Consider the following 19,913-nt stretch of genomic DNA (forward strand, 5'->3'; position numbering starts at 1 on the left):
GAGTTTGAGGGCAACTCTTTCCATTCACTCACTTCTCAGTGTCTGACTTTCCTGGCTGTGAAAAACAGTTTGTCAGCATCTGTCTCCCCTCCCTCACCTCTCCTCCTCTCTTCCTCTCCTTTTTTTCTTTCTCATATTTTACACAAGCAAGGAAGCAGCTTATACAATTTGGATCAATTTCTTTTTACTTTTTTCTATAACAGAAGCAAGTCAACTACACCAAAGAATCACTGAGAGTGTGTACCATGCACCAATGAATTCCTCCAATATAACCAGGTAACAACAGCTGTTATGGCATATCAGGGCCATGTCTTTGACTTGGTTTTTGCCTTTTCAGTACATAAATTCTTAGTGTTCTATGTCTAGCTTATGGAGTATGAACTCATCAAATTGTCTCCGTATTATTTAGAGCCATTAAATGCAGATAAAAGTTTTGCTCATGGGGAAACTCAAAATCACAATGCAGAATTCATTTAAAAGATCACCATTTGAATCTTCCAAAGAACCATGTGCTCCCTGGAACATTTCCAGGATGTTAAATGGAGCTGTCGGCACATCTTTATAATGCCCCAATTGCTGGCAAATTTGCTAAGTGAGTTGGCATGATATACCACTGTAGAAGTTTCTTCGTGATTGCTTTTGCAGGACTAACAAAACCAAGATATCCCAGGTAAACACAGCCAGCCTTTGAGAGCTATGTGACTTAATGCATGAAAAATTAAATATATGTAGTGCTGCTAATCCTGCACAGTATTTTCTCTTGGGTTGGTTATATTTCAGGTTTAAAGCCTAAGCTGAAGAGGTTTAAGGTGAGAATCTTTCAGCGAAACCACGTTGGAGCTAGAAGGAGATCATTGCTCAAATAACAGATGAATTGCACTCACAAATATTTCAAATCAGTTCTTCTCACGAAGCTTTAAAGTGAGAATTTTCAAAGCAGAAATTATAGGCAAATTGATCAGCACCAGGAAGTAAGAATATATTTATCCTAGAGAGGATTAAGTCAAAAGGGAAACTTAGTGCTTGTCCATGACCTACTGACTACCACAGAGAAGAGGGCTTTGATGCCTCTACTCCAAATGCTGATTTATTATAGGGGGCAAGAAAATATTGTATGTCTTCGTGACAGGACAAGGTACTGGTCTTTCATAAATGGAATGAAGTGCAAACTCTTAGAGGCTCTTGTAAACCAAGGCCACCTTGATCTTCTGTAATATGTCTCAGAGAGGAGCAAGGACAGAGGAATTGCAGCATGAGACACCTCTGCAGTGACAAATGAGAAATAGTGGATCCAGAACTCCTCAGACTGTGGAGCCCTGCCTGCAGCCAGGTTTGGGATGCTGGGTGGCAGCAAGAAGTGAGAGCAGGAAGTTAGACTTTGTGACATGTGCACAGTCTGTTTATGACTGACATGACTAAGCAGCCCCGGTTGTGAAAGATGCTGTTATTAAACCAGGAACAGACATTATTAGCCAGAGAGCAGCCAGCATAATCAGTGCTCTACCAGCAGCTGGAAGTTAATTGCAGAGATATTTCTAACTGTTGCAATGCCCTCTTCTGGGTTGCCCTTCTGTAAAATGATTATTGCTTATTTGGGAATTGCCAAACCTGTACTGTGACTCTGAGGAAACCTCTGCCACCCCAAGCCATATCCATTCACAGTTCCCTTTATTTGTTTGCATGCCGTCTCAGCACTTAGGGCTGCAATTCCATGAGCTAAGGATTGGAGCTGAGATCTCTACAAAATAAACACTCACGGTTGATGCATTTAACACAGGTGGTTGATGAATGTCCCTAAATCCTGTTCAATCTATGTAAATTCTCTCTCTGTAGATTCTTCCCAAAAGTTTCATTGTTTAATCCTAAAATGAGAAGTCCTGTGCTATCTGTTGCTGCTGATATCTCTCTGAAAGGGTGGTTGCTGCATTTCACTGATAATGAAATGATTCCTTAGTATTGTTTCCTAATCTACTGAAACAAATGCAGTTTGAAGAGACTTTTTTTCTAACTGATTGTCTGCCTTTTTGAGAACGATCGATTCAGTCATACATCCACGCAAAAACATCCTGTGCACAAAGATATACGCAGATACTTGGAATTCTACTGCAGATGCTGTTTCAGAGGAGCTGGTGTGTTTTCTTGGAGTCTTTCTCACAGCTGTAAATCTTTAACTCTGTCAGTTGCATGTTTCACAGTTATCTCAGCCCAACTGGGAAGGGGCAGAGAAAAAACAATAAGGAAATGTGAATATGCTTTGGATTTGTTCCCGTATTTATTTTGAGCCCAATTTTGTACCTAACATCCGGCTGTAAAATCACATTTAGATTTAACGGAGGTAACAGTGACCTCTGTTAAGGTTCCATCAGAAACAGGTGAGGGATTCAAATACAAAGAAGTCCCATGCTGCCTTGTAATTAAAAGTATTCATAAATGTCTAGCAGTCCAAGTGTTTTTAAGATTTTAATGATAACTTGGGCTTTCCCTTACAGCAAGACATGTATGTTAAGTACAAAAGCTCGTATGTTAATTGTAAACAGCAATATGATTGCTGATACACGTTAATAATGAGCATTTTGGAAGAGTATTTCAAGTGTGTAGATATATCGAGATGGGTAGAAAAATCAGACTGCCAAAGATAATAGTCAGACACCCAAACTAAGCTGCCAGGCAGAATGAGGAGGGCAACAACCACAAAAACTTTGTAGCTTGAATTCTATACGAACCTGGGGCAGTGGGGTCATCCCCATTACAAATGGCAATGTTGTACTTGTGCAGATTTAACAAGATGGGTCCTCTGGTCTGTGATTCAGTTGTATATGTTCCAATTCAATTTCTGTTTCCAAAGAGCAGAAGGAACAGAGGCTATGGGGTCCTAGAGGCAGCGGGATCCATATGCTCATCTACATCTGCTATGACCTCTGTGTGTCCATCCAGCACTCATTTCTTTCCTGGAATCAAGTACACTCATGCTTTAAAGAATGGAGAACTGAGATCTAGTCCTCTTGTGAAATCTAGTTTCTCACCTCTTTCTTCCAAATCTGTTGCACTTCCAAAAAAGAGGAAGGATGCAGGGGTTAGGATGGCTTCTTCCACCATACATGTGTGCACAGATGCAGACTATTATAGCACACCTGGTTTTAAAACCTGCCTTTTTCTCCTTAACTTTAGGCTTCTGGTAACAAAGAATGCTTACTGCTGGTATCTGACTCATGGCTCAGTGCTCCATTAGCTCTTAAACAGGAATATAACTATTTTTGTATTTCTTTTGTCCAAAGGTATAGCAGAAAGTCATCAAGCATGTATGAAAACAAATCCGAGACATCAAACGTGGAAGCATCTAACAACAAAAACAGGAATTCCAGTCCCAGTGCCAGACAAAAGAGAGGTAGGAGTTCTGAGACAGAGCTTTTTGGTTCCAAAGGGTAATAGTTCTATTTTTGCAAAATCATTTCCAGAGTTTATCAGAATAGTTAGAATGTGTGTTTTCTAAGTTTAACATAAAAGAGAAAAAATGCCACAAACCTGTGTGACTGCACTGTGAAACTTCTTGAATACCAAGGAGCATTACAAGGTTAGGAACTGTCATGCTCAAGTTTTGATGCATTACAGTGGTCTTTATATATCTTCTGCTTCTTAAGAATGGAATTGTGGAGGTATGGTACGCATTTTCAGCCCTCTATATCCTGGATAACTTACTTTCTAGCCATATTTAATGTTAAGGTTGCCTATGAATTTTGCTAACAAATGGCCTTGCTTTGTGTCCCAGTTTTTTTTTTACCTCCTCTATGTACAGGCTCCCTGATAGTTGATAGTAAATAAAAGCACGTGTGGTTACGGAAAGTCATGGAATTTATTAATTAAAAGCATGTTTCTGTAAAAATAGGTATCTTTTAAATGTGAAATACTTTTAAATGAAAACAAAACAAAACTTGGGAAGCAGTCTTTTATTTTAAATTCATAAGCTCTCACTGTAATTCCTCTGCTACTCACTGCTAGCTCAGCTGAGAGCCACCTCATGCTCTGGTATGTGGATGCTCCCTCAGGGCTAAGCAGTGACTCATTTCTCTCTGTGGGATTCAGGGTGTGTGTGTGCGCATCCTGCTCTGCAAAACACACTGTGCGGAGAGCTTCTGATGTCCCACTTTTATCTGCGGTTTTAATTTGTGTCCTTGTGAGACATTAAAGCCTCTAGCTGGGACTCTGCAGGGCTGAATTCAGTCACTTTAAGGGTGCACAGTTGGGTCCTATTTTTGAAGGTGCATAGGAATCGTGCTGCAACTCGCTGTGGTTGTGCTCGTTTGCAGTGTAAGTGAAGCGTGGATTCTGGAGCTCTGCTAAAATTGTGTCTTTTGTGCCACCTACTGACTGTATTTCTCCCAACACCTTTGCAGTTAGCATGAAAGCAGATTATTTCTAAATGCTGTTTCCTTTCTGTAGCTCAGTGTATGTTTGTGTGGTGGTGGGGGAAAACCATTGGCCAGGTATATTTGCATTATTACTGGGTTCTACCATTCTACTACATTTGGTTCCATCTTTACTCACTCCCATCAGGAATATGTATATATTGATGAAATCCCTCTCAGCCTTTTCTGTATAGTCTGGACAGTTCCATCTCTTCATAATTCAGCATCTGCAATCCCCTACTAATACCCATTGCTCCCCACTGGATTCACTCATATATACTGATGTCTCTCTAGTTCTGGGAGCCCAGTACAGGACCTTCAGGCCTCACCAGTACTGAATGGGGAGGAGCATCACCTCCTTGTACCTTCTGATAAGGCTTTTCCTCACATAGCCCTGAATGTTCTTGTGCTCTCGTTGCCACAAGTGTGAATTGCTGGCTCATGATAAACCTGTTGCACATCTAGATTTAGATTTAGTCCTTATTATGTCTGGAAATGGGATTTAGTATTATTCATTATACCTGCAGTATGAAGGAAAAGCTTTGAAGGAACTCCAGTGCAGACAGCTTGTCACTAGAGACCAGTCTGTAGTGATTGGCACACACTGTGCAGCTATGGGGACTTGTGAAATACTAAGAGGTACTCACACCCTCTGTGAGTGGTACAATTCCAGGGCTGAAGAACTAGTAGAACTACCTTACAAACCCTCCCCCTGCATACATGCACTGCTTTACTTTCCTTGCTTTTCTGTTGTTACTGGGTGCTATGGATTTGCTTGCTCTTCACAAATGGGAAAGAAATATACTTCCTATACAAGTTTCTGGTTTCTTTATAAGCTAATCCAATGTGATCCAAAATTCAGCCTGCAGGATAGGCCTTGTCTCAGGCCCACTGCTAAGTGGGAGCAGTCACAGCAAGGAGTGAAGGCCAGAACAGGTGGTCTGGAAAGCCATATGCATCCCAGTGCACCAATGCTCAGTCCCACAGCTGACATTGTCCTTGGTAGTGTTTCCTTACCTGCCTGGCCCAAGACTGGCATTAGGCCCCAGGATGGAAGGAGCTGATCATGCTGATGTAACACTCAGTGCTGTTAAAACCTGTTCATTTCACACCCACCTATGCATGCAGGCACCTTGGATCCTGGATTATCTTGGCTGCAAATCAGGAAGTGATGGAATGCACTTTCCTTTGGAAGCTCAGCTTGTGTGTCTGATGCTTTTCCATCAGTCTGGATTCTGTGACTTTCCATGTTTCCTTTGTATTTCTGGTCTCCGTTTGTGCCTCTAGTGATTTTAACTTGACAGTGTATGAAATAAAAGTGAGAAGAAAGTTAGTGGTTAAATCCCAAGGCAGGGTACCAGGCAGCTAGCTCATGTTTTTTTTTTTCCTGATCATTTGCCATAGTCCTTCTTTGTGTTACCTGTCCACACAAAGAAAAAGATGTGAATAATTTGGTATGAGTGCATGGGCCAGGGGACTGGATCCTGGTCTACCTCTTTCCTGCAGTGTGATTAACTGTATGTGTTTGAAATCCAGAGTCTTAGGACTTTGATCCCTGTATGACTTATCTTTATAAATGCGATCATCAGGTGGCATGGTGGGCTTACCTACATAAGAGCCTGACATGTATGCTTTGATGGCATGACCATCCTTACATCCCAGCAAGTCCTAGGTGGGGCACATTACTGGGTGCCAGCTTTGGAGGCTGCTAGTAAGATTTCAGCAGGTAAGGCTGAGAGCACACCAGTCACAGGGCTGATCATGGCAGACTGCTGAGCTGGTAGTGGGTAGAAATGTTACTGCTCACAACGCTTGCTGTCTGTGTGTATCCTGCACTGCAAGGCTCCTTCTCTTATTTCTCCCTACAGCCTTGCTGTTCCAACCACAGCGATGTGTTTTCACAGGAAAAAGCACTAGATCCTTTTCAATGAGCTTGCTGCTAATCTGTATTTTCCTTTGATGAGAGCTACATCCCTTCACCTGTTTTTCTTGTGTTGTTTTTGTTTGTTTGTTTGTTTGTCTTTGCTTGTTAGTTTTTCTCCATTGAAATTCAGTGAGCCAAACTCAGCCCAGCGGCTCTGTTAGCTCAGCTGATTGAATCACTAACCTCATGTCACCTTTCTAATTGATTAGCTCTTGCTCAGGCTTGAACTGAATCAAAACCAATTCTCTATTTTTCGTTGTCATCCAGTGCTAACCTTTCCTTTCCCATAAGCTGAATGGCTGACCCTTCCTTCCTTATTTCTCTTCCCTCTCCCTCTCTCTCCTAGTTGATGCTCCCACCAGCCTTAACCCTGAGCGCACAGCGCTTGCTAGAAAGCGATTCACATTGCAAGGTCTTTCCAACCGCAGAGCTCCACCCAAAGGTAAAATCACCACATGCAGCATTTGGTCTCTGGCCATCAGTCTCCTGCACAATGCTTTCTCCATCCCATAGTGTCATCCATCACTATTTCCTAAAATGCTGCCACATCCCACGAAAATGCACCTGTCTGATACACACACACGGTTCCTCTTCTCAGATAGCCTGATACCAGAAAAGGCTCCCATGGCAATGGGGGCAAGGCAACCTTTGAGCTGAGTGGTTGGAACTTTTCATAGTGCGTAGTGCAAATAATGTTTGTTTAACATTTTTCTCAGTGGCTACCAACCTTAATTTTTTCAGCAGTCTACTGGCTTGGAGGGGAGAATATCATCTCTGCGTTGCAGTGTGTGTTGGATCTCTTTCATTTATTAGATGTTGTTTAGCTATGACCTTGTGGTTAGACTGGGGAATTGGGATTCAGAAGATCTGGAGTATATTGCCTTTTCATTATATTCATTCATATAATTACATTGTATGATGCTGTAAAATGGTGTGTTGTGAGTCTTTGTGCATAACATTTAGAAAACACTTAGTATCCATGAGTAGAGCATTTTATCTTTCTGTGATGGCTGTACTAAGAAGAGATTTTAGATGACATAAAGAAATGTGAATAGAAATGAAACAGAATGACTATATTCACATTCACTATTTGAAATTGTAAAGTAATTACTCCTTCAATAGTTATGATATTGCTTTTCTCTTGTTCTGATAAATGATATTTCTTCTATGAGGCAAGGGTCTAGTATACAGTGATGGAGAAGGTGAGCAGCAAAGGAGGACAAAGTGAGATGAAAGAACAAAAAGGTGAAAGAATAGAAATACAGAAGTATTATGGTACAATGTTATAAAGTGGATGAAAATAACTTTCTGAAAACAAAAAAGTGGATGGTTTTCAGGACCTGTGCCATGGGGAAATCAATGACAAGATTCAGATCTGATGAATGCAGAATAATGCTGCAGCTTTGGTTTAGGTCTCTCTCTCCTTTTTATCTGAAGTTGTTTTGTCATATGAGATGTCTTGTGTTTTGTTCAGTCATTCCATGTTCCAGAGCGAGGTGTACTTTCAAAGATTATATACCCCTAAGCTGTAGGCGCTTTTGGCTCAAAGACTTGTTGATCTGGTTACTTGAGAATCCTAGTTCCACTGCACAATGTCCAATGTTTGATGGTTTCACTCCGTTGTGCTGTTCAGTTACTAGTCTGGTCCTGGTCTAGAGGCAGAAGATAGCCTGGTTAATTCATAGACAGTGGTAATTGCTGTAGGCATACTGCTGTGCTTGTAGAGGTGTACACGCAGCCTCCTAAGAGCTTCTTAATGACTTCCATGCATCTTGTAACATCTTGTGCACTCTGAGGCTAACAGTTCATCCATTTACACCTTTGATCTGTTTATTAACTATTTTGAGTCAAAAATGCTACTCAGATCTCACAGTGAAACCTTATAAAGTTGTGTCTTCATTCCTAAGTGGAATTTGGGAAAAGGCATTATGTGGAGTACACAAACAAACAAACTCTGGTGCCTTCATTGTTCTGGGCTGATTTGCAATAGTAAGGAAAGACCATTCACACTTCCAGAAATCATGAATCATAGAACCACCAAGGTTGGAAAAGACCTACAAGATCACCCAGTCCAACCATCCAACTATCACCAGTAGTTCTCACTAAACCATGTCCCTCCACACAATGTCTAAACATTCCTTGAACACCTCCAGGGTCACTGATTCCACCTGGGCAGCCCATTCCAGCACCTGACCACTCTTTCAGAGAAGTAGTATTTCGTAACGTCCAGCCTGAATCTCCCCCAGTGCAACTTGAGGCTGTTCCCTCTATTCCTATCACCAGTTACACAAGGGAAGAAGCCGACCTTCAGCTCACAACTCCCTTCAGGTAGTTATAGAGAGGAACAAGGTCTCCTCTGAGCCTCCTCTTCTCCAGGCTGAACAGTCCCAGTTCCCTCGGCTGTTCCTTATAGGTTCCATGCTCCAGAATGTGATCTCTAAACCATCTGTGTTTGTTTTTCAGTGTATGTCAGGTCAGTCATCACAGAACAAGCAGTTCAGTGTCTCTAAATAATCCCAACCTCATCTGTAGACACACACACCATTCTAACCATCATGCTCATCTTTCTGTGTTTTGTACCTATATCTAGACTAGGTAGTTGCTAAAATATTAGATGGCATAAGTCTCCCTTCTGCAGTATTGGTGCAATTGGAATTGCTTCGAAAATACATTTCTGTAGAGTATTTTCTATGTTTTTCACTTTGTAAAGAGAATCTTTCCTGGCTGTTTTAGGGAGCAAGCTATTTTTTATTTACCCTTTCCCTGCTGCTGCTTTGCTTTGAACATCTTTTACCCTCACTGCTTATTAACCTCTAATCCTGCCCTGCATTGCATCTGTCTATTCTCCCAGATCCAGAATCTAAGGAAAGAGAAGTTGCCCGTCGCTTTTCCCTAGCCTCCTCCATCAGCACCACAGTTAATGCATCTGCTGTGACCAAAGGTACCGTCCTGCTGCTTGCTTAGCTACCCTTCTCCCTTCCTGCTGACTGACAAATTTGCTGCCAAATGCTGCTCTCAGAGTGATTTCATCAAGCTCAGTTTTTATAAATGCATGAGGTTTCAGTAGAAGAGTTAAAACAAGTGTAACACCTGCAGGAATGCAGGCCAAGGTAGTTAAATGTGTATCGAGGTGTCTCAGCTTCAAAAACTGATGCTGGTTTCCATGGAAGCAGAATTAATTCTTAGCTGTGGTAGGGTTTGTTTTCCAGCTTCTCCCTGGATTTGGGTTAATTGAAATTCAACACAATTTTCTCCCATTTCCTTAAAACTGCTCAGGGTTGTTGCTTTCAACAAGAAAGACAGGATCTCCTCTTTGAGTAGCAGTCAAATAAGAAAGCTTGAAATTAAGACAAAAAGTGAGTAGCAATCGGTGCCAGTTTAAAACATATTTAGCATAATTGCAGTTATCATTAGAAATAATGCTTGCAGGGAAATTTTGAGAAGCGCATAAGCAAGGTAGGTGCCCAGAATGCACTGACCTGCATGCAGTTCCTATGGGAACTTAAGGAAACTTTATTTCTGAGCTGTAATTCTACTGAGGAAAAGAACTTTTACAAAATTTACTTCAAGTCATTGCATTCAAGTCCATCTTTTTAATCTCAGGAGCAACCCATGCAGCTGGGCGAGCTGGTTGTGCTGAAAACCAGCAGGGTCTCAGGCACTTATGCCTACATGTCGGAGTTGCTTTTGGAAACAGAACATATGGTCAAATTCTGGTTATGTTGTGGTTTAACTGTGTATGGAATGAAGTGAAGGAATTGATTCGTAAGCTTAAGCTTTAAGATTTTAGAAGCTAGAAAACAAAATCAGTGATCTCAAATGAAGTTTTTTATTTACAACATCTGCATTAGGTAAATATTTTAGGTTGAAGGAATTGGAGCCTGAGTCTTGTCTCAGCATTAGCCAAATGCAGGTTGAGCTGGGGTATTTGAGTTGTCTCATTCAAGGCTACTGCATGCTGCTGCGTGCTAATTCTCACTGTAATGGCTCAGCTCTGTCACATCACCAGTCCGCTGCATATGCAGTCAGGACGCAGGAGAAGCATGTGGAGCTGTGAAGAATGTCCTTCTGTTCTGAGGAACTGAAATGCTGGCTTTTGTCAGCTCTTCCCTGCCACCCTCGCGTGTGGAAGCTGACTGTGAAATCTGCCTGCATTAGTGCCATCTCCTGGACATGTGGGAGAGAAACCATCTGTGAATCCTGTTTGGGAGCAGATACGTTTATTACGTCTTCTGCAAAAAGATAGGTTCGTTTCCTATTCACATCACAGAAGTATTTGTCTTCACCACTTAGAACTTAGGGGATGGTCATTTTGCTGGGTGATACAGAAAGTATTAGGAGGTTGTGGTTCCAGGTAACAGAAAAGCAAGTTTCTATTTTGACAATATTAACAGCCTTGTGACTCTGCAAACTTCACACAGGTCCCCTTGTTCCTGCAGTTAAAGTCAAGAGACATGAAATAAAGAGTGACCCAACTCCCCTGGGTTTTGAAGGTATGAGTATTTCCATCCTGCATGAAAACCTGTTTAGCAGTTTTTTTATATCATTCACTGAATTCACATCTCATCACTGCCAGTGCATGACACTGGAGCCTATGCAGGCAGTTGGGGTTTGGTATCAGTTTATCTGTTGAACTGTGATAAACAAAATTTGTCATCTCTTTTCCCGTCCCCTGCACTAATACTATGTTTATCAACTTTCACCTAGGGTTGCACTTAAATTAAAAACCTGATTATCTACTTGTTTTGGTAAATAGACCATGATCTGGATCTGGATTTTCTGCCTGGCTTCTACCTCACCTCATGGAAGGGAGGAGAGCTCAGGCAGCAGCAGGGAGCCAAGGCATTACTCTCCACCTTTACCTGCAGTCTGGCCACTTGCATTCCTCTCCCCTTGTTAGGGTAATAACCTAATAAGTGGAGCAGTAGCCACATGCATGAAGGTCACAGAAGAGGCTGGGCTGCACTGGCAACCATTTAAGGTGCAGTGTTTCATTTCAGTCAAGCAGAATTTCTACCTATTTTGTTGCAGCAGGTTCATCGATTACCGTTTTACAAGCAATACCAAAAAGTTAAACTGGGAAGTGTTTTCACAACCACTGAAAGATCACCAGCTTCCATTGCCAGCATTTCCCTTTACACAAGGATTTGCCAGAGTGCGTTGCCATGTGAGGCACAAGCAGTCAGGCACCCTTGTTGCAAAAGAGGGAGAAGAGAGATGTATGATTATGATTATGATTGTGTTGCTCTGCACAAAACCCCAGCAAGTAGGCAGGTCAGTTCTGGGATTGGCAACATACCAAAGCTATGTCCTATATTTATAGCTTTCTAATAGAGATAAGATACTCATTCTAGACATAGATACTTCTCATCTCAGCATACCATGTGGCTGTAGAGGCTGGAGGTATTTCAGGGTGCAGCTTCAGACCTGAATTGACCTTCATTGGGTAATGAACATGGTCCTACTGCACAATATCCCTTGCCAAACTGAGTTGATTTAAGTGGGAGACGATGAACATTGTTGTCCCTTCAACAGAAGAAATTGCTGCTGTTGCTAGAGCTCTGACAGTTAATGATGTTAAAGATATTATTTACTTGGATAAAATCTTCCCCCACACAATTGCATTCATCAAGAGTGATATTATTCATTTCTCACTGAGAAGAACCTCCCCAGTCTATTTTATTGCTGTGTGGATGGGTGTCAAAACCATACACCATCACCTACAGAACGATCAGAAAACCTGCAAGCAAAGTATGTTAAAAATTAGGAAGCTGTAGTGAAATAGAGCACTGCACTGTTCACCTAGCAACTGTTCTCATTATTTACCATCAGCATTTGATTCATTTGGCTGCTCTCTGTCATTCTCAAACATAACAGTTTTCCTGTGAGTTACTGCTGTGTTTTCACTCATTTGTGCTCATTAAATGTCTCTTCTCTTTATAACTGTTGGATCCCCATCCAGCTGTTTGTATAAGAGGCAACCAGTGTCAGTTGTGATACACACACACACTTTGTACTGGCTGTCTGGTCACTATTTCACCTTTAAGACAAAAAATTGTACTTCCTGCCACAGATGCTTTTGAGAACACCATATTGGCCCAGACTAAATGTAGCACTGGTTCCACCACAAGACCCGTACCTAGATCTGCTTCTCAGACAGGTAAACATCATTAAAACATTTATCATCATCTCAGTTTGAGAGTGTAATATAACTTTAGGACATTATTTATTCTCTTTAACCAAAAGGGATTTCTCTCTTATGATGAGTATCACTTCCCTTGAAAGCAGTTCCCTTGAAAGAACGAGCTTGTATCACTAGCAGTTATAGAAACAATGTCCCAGAACCAAGTTTCCTGTTGTTCAGGCGTAGCTGACAATAATTATTTGAATTGATATCAGAGAGCTCAGAATTTGATCTGTGTTGTTTTATAGCTTGAATGAAGTATGTAAAACTTACATAGGCTATTCCTCAGTCTCTGAAATGTAATTAGCGATTTTAATGGAAAAGTGACGCACGTGTTTGTGAGGATTCCTTGCTGTTTCTGTTTCTGCCTCTGATGGTTCCTGTGAATGACAATGTCAAAAGATCACTGAAGCTTTCTCTAAGTGAGAAGAGGGATTACTTTTGTATTTTGCTGTTTGTAGCCCAACCTGTGAGTCTGAACTAAAATTCCTATAGCAGTTTGAAGCTAATTAGCTACAACACGTTCTTGTTCATTTATACAGTTTGTTGTATTTTGCTGGTATGATTCTACCAACGCAGGGTCCAGTTGTACCTTCTACATGGTCTGTAACTGAAACTCTCCTTCATCTCAGTGGGTTCACTAACAACCGAGGACATGAGTGCCATTTCAGAGGCTAGTTTACAGATTGAAAAGCATCTCCTGGATGACATCACCAAACCTATAGGGTTAAAACTGTGGATGCTGGTTGTGTGGAAAAGGTCGCTGTCACTCTTATGACAGAATTGCAGTGGTCAGGGCAGCTGCAGTCCCTAGGAACCTCGTCTGAGGAAGGAGAAAGGGCTGTGGAGCTCCATGACCACATGTTGCACAAGCAATGCCTGTAGCAGGGAGGATGTGCATGGGGAAGAATTAAATTGTTGCCTTTTTTTTAGACTTAGGTGTATAATAAATAAATAATTTTATTTTAATGTAAATATCTCTTAAATTTAAATAATCATTAATAAGCTACAACAAACGGCCTGGTTGTCTTTGAACACTGTCTTTATTCTGTCACCTCTCTGCATTTCCAGTCTGCTCCAGGTTGCTCAGGTGGTAACATTACCTTGAGGTGTGCTGGAGTTAAGAAGTCAACCAAAATTCAGTGTCTTTGGGCATCAGTTTGTACATAAATATGTGGAGATGAGCTAGAAGCTGAATGAATGTAGCTTTCTGAAAATTGTATTGGCAATGTCACAATTTGCTACAGCACTTGCTCTGCAGAAATATTCCTGACCCTCATTTTTTGTACCTCATGAACTGAAGAGATGATGCTGAGCGGAGAAGGTAGTGCTGCACATGCACAGCATGGCTACACAGTCTGCCCTCCTACAACTGAAAGAAAGCAGTACAATTTCTTAGGAGAGAGCGTAATGGCTGCAAAAAATGTTTTCTGGCAGAATCAGGGAACAAGCTCTAAAATGACGTGAGCAATTCACTAAGTGAAATAGCAGAAAGCAAACCTGCAATATTCATTTTTTTCCTTTATTTTGTGTTTTATTTTCAAGCTGAGTCTGAAAGATGGCAGTGGCCAATCTTTGCTTTCTCTGACTCTTTGCTTTCTCTCTTTTTCAAAGGTTGGCCCAGTAGACAAATGCCCTCTCTAGACACATTTGAGGACTTTGAAGCCATTCCTTCCAGCATGGATGAACTCTCCAACTCTTCAGACATGGAGGAAGAAACCAATGCCAACAATGTAATTCCTTTTTCAAATTGCCCTTTCCCAGTGCAGCTTTCTCCTCTCTAAAGATCAGGATTCATCCTGCAAAGATTTGTTTCATACAAGCCTTAAATCCATAGGAAGACAGGAGATGTGAGTTTGATCTGGAGCATTAGGGGATTATCTCAAGACTATTTATTGATCGCTACCAGGAGCATTAACAGCCAGTCTTACTTACAAGATGTAGGTTTACAGCTGTTAGAAAAGTGAGAGAAAACACTAAAACACACCGAGCCTTTTAAATGTACAGTTTCAGACTTTTCCAGGTAACATAAGCTGATGTGACAAACGCAGTTTCTATGTCAAAATAATGTCTTGTTGGCTAATTCTAAAGCCTGAATGTTCATCACAGTTCTGAGTTTCAATAATGGTTATCCTGAGCATGATAAGCATAGTAAAGGGTCAATACAGTTCCCAGGAGGAGAAATCTCTGTCATCTTGAAATGCCTGATTCGGTATTTAACCAAACTCTCTTGCTGTGTTCTTGTCTCCATAATGACTGTGTTTCTGATTTCATTCATTTTAGGGGACCAATCTTTTTCGAGTAGAAGGCAGTTTTGACAGCTGTTTCCCAGATTCTCTTACACTTGAGGACGGAGATCTAGTGCAGTTTGTGCAGGAAGGAGAAAATGGGCAATGGTAAGTACAGTGGGGAGACGTAATTTATCAGGTAGAACATGTACAACCTCCTGGAAAAGACAGAAACATTCAGAAGAATGTCATAGTGTCTTTAGAATCTATTTGAATGCACTTACTCCATTGACTGTAATGTGGAAGAAGCAGTGGGGAGCTGGGACTCAGATGCAGCTTTGTTTAATTCTACCTAGTTAGCTTTCCTCCTAAGTGTTTGTAACTTTCATAAAATTCATATTTAAAAGTTGTTATTCTCTGTTTGATAAGTAAGTGTTTGGAGCAGACCTGGCAGGGTATCTAAATTCTCTTTCCATGAGAAATTTGGAGGAAGAAGATCTGATCTCCTTGAAGTGCCGTTGCTGTCAGACCCCCAGCTCAGAAGCGGCCTGCAGCCGGGAAATAGCTGTCCAACAAACCTTTCTAAGAAACACAAGGGTAGGGAAATGCTCTGACTGTTCTCTGAATTTCAGGTTAGTGAAGAAGTTGGTCTCGGAAAAGAGTGAGTGGGTTCCTTCCAGTATATTGCAGCCAGCAGAGGGGGACACTAACAACATAATTAAGAACAGCAATGCAGGTAAGAGAGTAAATGTTTAACTAGTGTTTAAAAACTGTGTTGTTGTTTTGGGGTGAGGTTTGTGGGGGTTTTTTGGTCTCTCAAAAAGAATGTGATAAACAGTGGACTTTTTGTATGAAGTGCTTGGTCTGAGGGCACAGCCATTCCCTGGGGACCTGTGATAGAGAGCTACTAGCATTTTACTCCAAAGTACTGGTTTCCTTTTTGTTCTGGTTGTTTGGTTGGTTGGGGTTTGGGGTTCTTTTTTGCTTGGTTTGGTAAAAGGGAAAAAACCTTCCTCCCCCTCCCCCCCCCTCTTTCTGTGCTTTGAAGGGAGTTGGTGTTGCTCCACTTCAACAGCGATTCAGTTCTGTCTGCAGTCTCAGTGCCTTAAGTATGGCTCTGATTTCTTTCACGTCTGATGCTTTACAAGAAAACCAAGCCCACACAGATGACAGTTAGTTATTTACCAAAGGAGCCTCCTTTGCCATTAGTGAGGGAAACAGGAGAACTGTAGAATTGATTCTTTTACTTTTTTTTTAAGATATATTTTATTTCAGGCTTTTAAGAATCAGTCTCAGGACTGTAGGAGAGAATTCCTTTAGACGTTTTGCAGTGACAGTGCCCATGTCCTCCTTTTCAGACGTGTACAACGATTCCTGCAGCACTGCTTCAGTTGAGTCGGACACCAAGGAGAGTGAGGTGGCTAAAAGCTTCCTAGCAGAGCAGAAGGCTGGCAGCTGAATGGCAGGACAGGCCTTCCTCAGGACCTTCTCCATCTCTTTGCTTATTTTGGATTGACACTGGATCAAAGTTGCCTTTCTCACAAGCTCTGAGCTTCATAATTCTCTGAAACTTCATTAACATGGACAGTTGAGAGGAAAAACAAACTTGAGAGGAACATTAAACATCCAGACAACATCAAGAACCATCTTCAGTATTAGAGGAGAAAAATGCTTCTTGCATTGTTTATCAAACTGTTTCAAAAGATGTGGCCTAAATTAGGTCGACAGCAGAGCTGAAGAGTTACTATGCACGCACCTTTTGGCAACTTTCCTTGAACACCGAGTTACTGCAGAGGGACACATACATGGCTTGGAGTTCTTGCTCTACCATGAGTCACTTGGAGGTTTTTCCATTTGCTTGCCTCAGTAGCTGTGCCTTCCCCACCCTCCTTAATTACAGCTGATAGATCACAAATGTGCCCTTTTTGCTGATGGTCATCACCAAAACTGTCACACGTTAGAATGGATGTGAAAAAGAAACTTCTGACTTGGACCACCATAGAGGTTTCATGCAGCAATGGCACAGTGAACAACCTGTTGCATTCAGCATTAGTTTGGGATAATGCAGATGGCAACTTGATACGGTGGAGACTCAGGTCTTAGCCAAGAGGCAACGATGCTGGGACAGCTACTGTGACACAGAACATATTTAAGTCTTTTTATGATATAAGTCATTCCTCTGCACCCTCTGCAGTCTGTGGTGGCTGGTTCACAATCCTTTGCATTTGGTGCCGAGAATTCAAATGAATGCCATTTAATGTCACGTTTGGGTAGACTGCATGCTTTCTTTTTGTGCTGGGCTATGGAGTAGCTACATTTCATTCCCCATATGGAATATATTTAAGCGTCACAAATAGACAGTGAGCGTTAGGTGCTCCAATGAGTGGGTAAAGTGTTATTGTTAAATACTTATTTCCAGGATGTTTGGTTATAAGACTGTACCAAATCTCTGCCACAAAGGATATAATGTATGATAAGAAATGATTACAGATTTTATTATTTCTTTACAAGCCATTAGCTCATTTAGAGCAGCTGTTAAGACATGAAAGCATTTTGATGGTAATTTGGGTCTTAGGTCCCACAAAAGCTGCTAGTACCTAAGTTGAGGATTGACTAAGGGTTGCAAACAAGTGAAGATCAGACAGGAAGAAGTGACCCTAGGAGCTCGAGAATTGGTGATTGGCTTTTACCATTAGAGATTTTCTGTTTATCCCTAAGAGAAGCGATGCTCTGTGTAAATAATAAAAGGGACAAAAGCACTAAAAATGGAGATGAAGCAAAACCAAAAATCACTCCTTGGTAAAATAGCAAAATAGTGAGTTAGTAACATTTCTGTTATCCTCTTTGCAGAGAACTGAACATTTTTCTTTGTGTTTCAGTGAAGGCTGGTATTGCAGATATCTTAGTGTGTGAGTCAGGATAGCTGTGAAGCAAGTAAATAGTCCCATTCAAGAAAAAGCCTCGAAGTAAGTAGATAAAGGTTTATTCAGATTATTATTATTATTGCTATTATCATTATTTGCCTGTGAAGGATTACTAGTTAATTATTAGTTGCACTGTGGTGGTGAATTCCCATGAATAATGTTCTTCTGACCCTCAATATCTAAACTCTGTGGTTTCCAATGGTTTGTATTCATGACTAAAGGAATTGAGAGTTCTGTACCTTTTTCAGAGTCAATTTGATCCTACAGAGATAAGAGCCTGTACGGTTTGTGCTGGTCATTTACCTTAAAAATGACCTGTAGGCACCCAGGAACATGAATCATGTTACAGTCTGCTGAAGTTATGAGCACCTTGAGGGAAAAACTGATTCCTTTCAGTCCCCGCCAAGGATATGTGCAGTGGTATATATATATATATATATATACACACATATATATGTTTTTTTGTTTTGCTTTGTTTTGTTTTGTTTTGTTTGTTTGTTTTTGTAGTGCAATCATTTAATCCTCTCCATAAAATGACTTCGTTTTTGTTTCTACATTACTTTCAGTATTTTTTGCACGGCCTGATAACAGTGCTTCTGTCTACCCTTGCCCTAAGCACAGGAGAGGAAAAGGGAAGGGAGCTTTGATTGCACATTAAGTAAGTATAGTAAGATTTGTGTGTGAGCGAGAGAGAGATGGGGAAAGGTTACCCTGTGAATGTGAAACTGCCAAAACTAGTATTTGTGTCCTTACACACTCATGGAAAGACCCCAACCTGCACTTTGGAGTTTCAAGTGAAGGAATCTCATTCTAACAGTGAAATAGCAGTGGGAATTCTTTGTTTGAACAGGAGGTGGAAGATCAGGTATTGTGAATCCTCATCCTACCTCTGCTGTGTGCAGACTGACAGTGAGATATTCCTATCACCCTGGTGTCTCTCTGAGTAAAATGGGAGATACTGAATTTCCCTCGTATCCACTTGATGCTGAACTCTAGCATGTATTCAAAAACAGAAGACCCTTCAGGGGAAAGCAAAGCATTCACCCCTATATGTCCCACCGTGCCCTACAAGTGTCAGTGGTGGCATCCTATGGGGTAGTCTGGAGCTGAAGCAGGCAAGTAGACCGCTACCAAGGTGTCACATGTCTCCCAGCACACTGACTCACTGCAAAGGTATGGGCTGGGTTAATACAGTTCTTTGCTTTTGAACTATTATTATTATTTTCCAAAAATTCACATTTTTTCCTGTTTGACCAAAGGTTAAGTCACTCCTGCACTATGAATGTCCTGAGGATGGCTAGTAACTCCCTGCCCCGTGGCTGCATGCGGTACAGCAACTTCACATCCTTGAAAGTATTCCCTCTGCTCATTTGGGTTTAGTTGGGCAATGGACTCCATCAATACTGGGGGCAGTGACAAACTGGTATACAGGCAATCACCATGATGTCAATCAAGGCCAGAAAGTAACCAGGCTTGATCCTCTCCTTCTTTCACTGCCTAACACCACTGAATGGAGAATCAAGCCAATGGTTGCTGTCTGGGCCATAAATGGCTGCAGCCAAACCTTGTCTGGACATTGGCTTTTGTTGCCAGACACAACAAAGCTGTGCGCGTGGTCTTATATTCTGTTTGTGTATGTAATGAAAAGCCATTTTATTATCCATTGTTTTCTTAGTCTCTGAGATTACAAGCAGGGTTGGGTATGAAAAAGGCCTTGTTTTTCCTTTCCAAAAATACTCAAAGCCTGATTTCAAATATATGTATGATTAGAAATATTTAAGAATAAGGAGAAGCAAAAGAGAGACAAATTCACTGTTTCTTCCTGCAGCTAGAACTGAAATAGCTGCCAAGACTTCCTCTCCCCAGCTAAGAATTGGTACAGTTTGTTTCCTACATATTTTCCATTGTGTTGATAATGATGTATTTGTATATTGTGGCTGATGAGAGATAATCAGACAGGGAAAGAGCACAGAATTACCTGCTCTTTTTTCCAGTCAAGATGAATGTATGAAATTATTACAAGAAAAGTGTGCAAATGAGCTTTCTGTAATTCTGACCTGTGTAAAACCACACTTTGTTTGAAATTTATAAAAACTATAACTAGTACAAAACATTGCGGTTGATGTCTCTGTATGAAGCAACAAGTCAAAGAAAGAAATAAGTATCGGTAAAGCCCCATCAACACACCTGACAAAAAACAAAACAACAACAAAGAACCAACCATGCATTTATCCAATTGAACTTTATGTG

At 41.1% G+C, this 19,913-nt stretch overlaps 1 protein-coding gene across 9 annotated transcripts in view; it reads left to right on the top strand.

The window, feature by feature from the left end:
• MCF2L2 (MCF.2 cell line derived transforming sequence-like 2) overlaps nt 1–19,892 on the top strand; it is a 130,242-nt gene extending 110,350 nt beyond the window's left edge. For 4 of the 9 annotated variants that reach the window (XM_072343946.1, XM_072343947.1, XM_072343942.1 and 1 more), the window contains exons 25-34: nt 204–276; nt 3,276–3,385; nt 6,674–6,769; nt 9,179–9,268; nt 10,749–10,820; nt 12,401–12,487; nt 14,126–14,244; nt 14,795–14,907; nt 15,372–15,475; nt 16,098–19,892. In XM_072343946.1, the coding sequence (XP_072200047.1) occupies nt 204–276; nt 3,276–3,385; nt 6,674–6,769; nt 9,179–9,268; nt 10,749–10,820; nt 12,401–12,487; nt 14,126–14,244; nt 14,795–14,907; nt 15,372–15,475; nt 16,098–16,198 (965 nt within the window). In that variant the 3' untranslated portion in view covers nt 16,199–19,892. The remainder of the gene's footprint in view (nt 1–203; nt 277–3,275; nt 3,386–6,673; nt 6,770–9,178; nt 9,269–10,748; nt 10,821–12,400; nt 12,488–14,125; nt 14,245–14,794; nt 14,908–15,371; nt 15,476–16,097) is intronic. The other 5 variants (XR_011904616.1, XM_072343944.1, XM_072343948.1 and 2 more) reach the window with 5 other exon arrangements.
• The last annotated feature ends 21 nt before the right edge of the window (nt 19,893–19,913 follow it).

The sequence above is a fragment of the Excalfactoria chinensis genome, chromosome 9 (genome assembly GCF_039878825.1).
Source record: "Excalfactoria chinensis isolate bCotChi1 chromosome 9, bCotChi1.hap2, whole genome shotgun sequence".
NCBI classification, from domain to species: Eukaryota; Metazoa; Chordata; class Aves; order Galliformes; family Phasianidae; genus Excalfactoria; species Excalfactoria chinensis.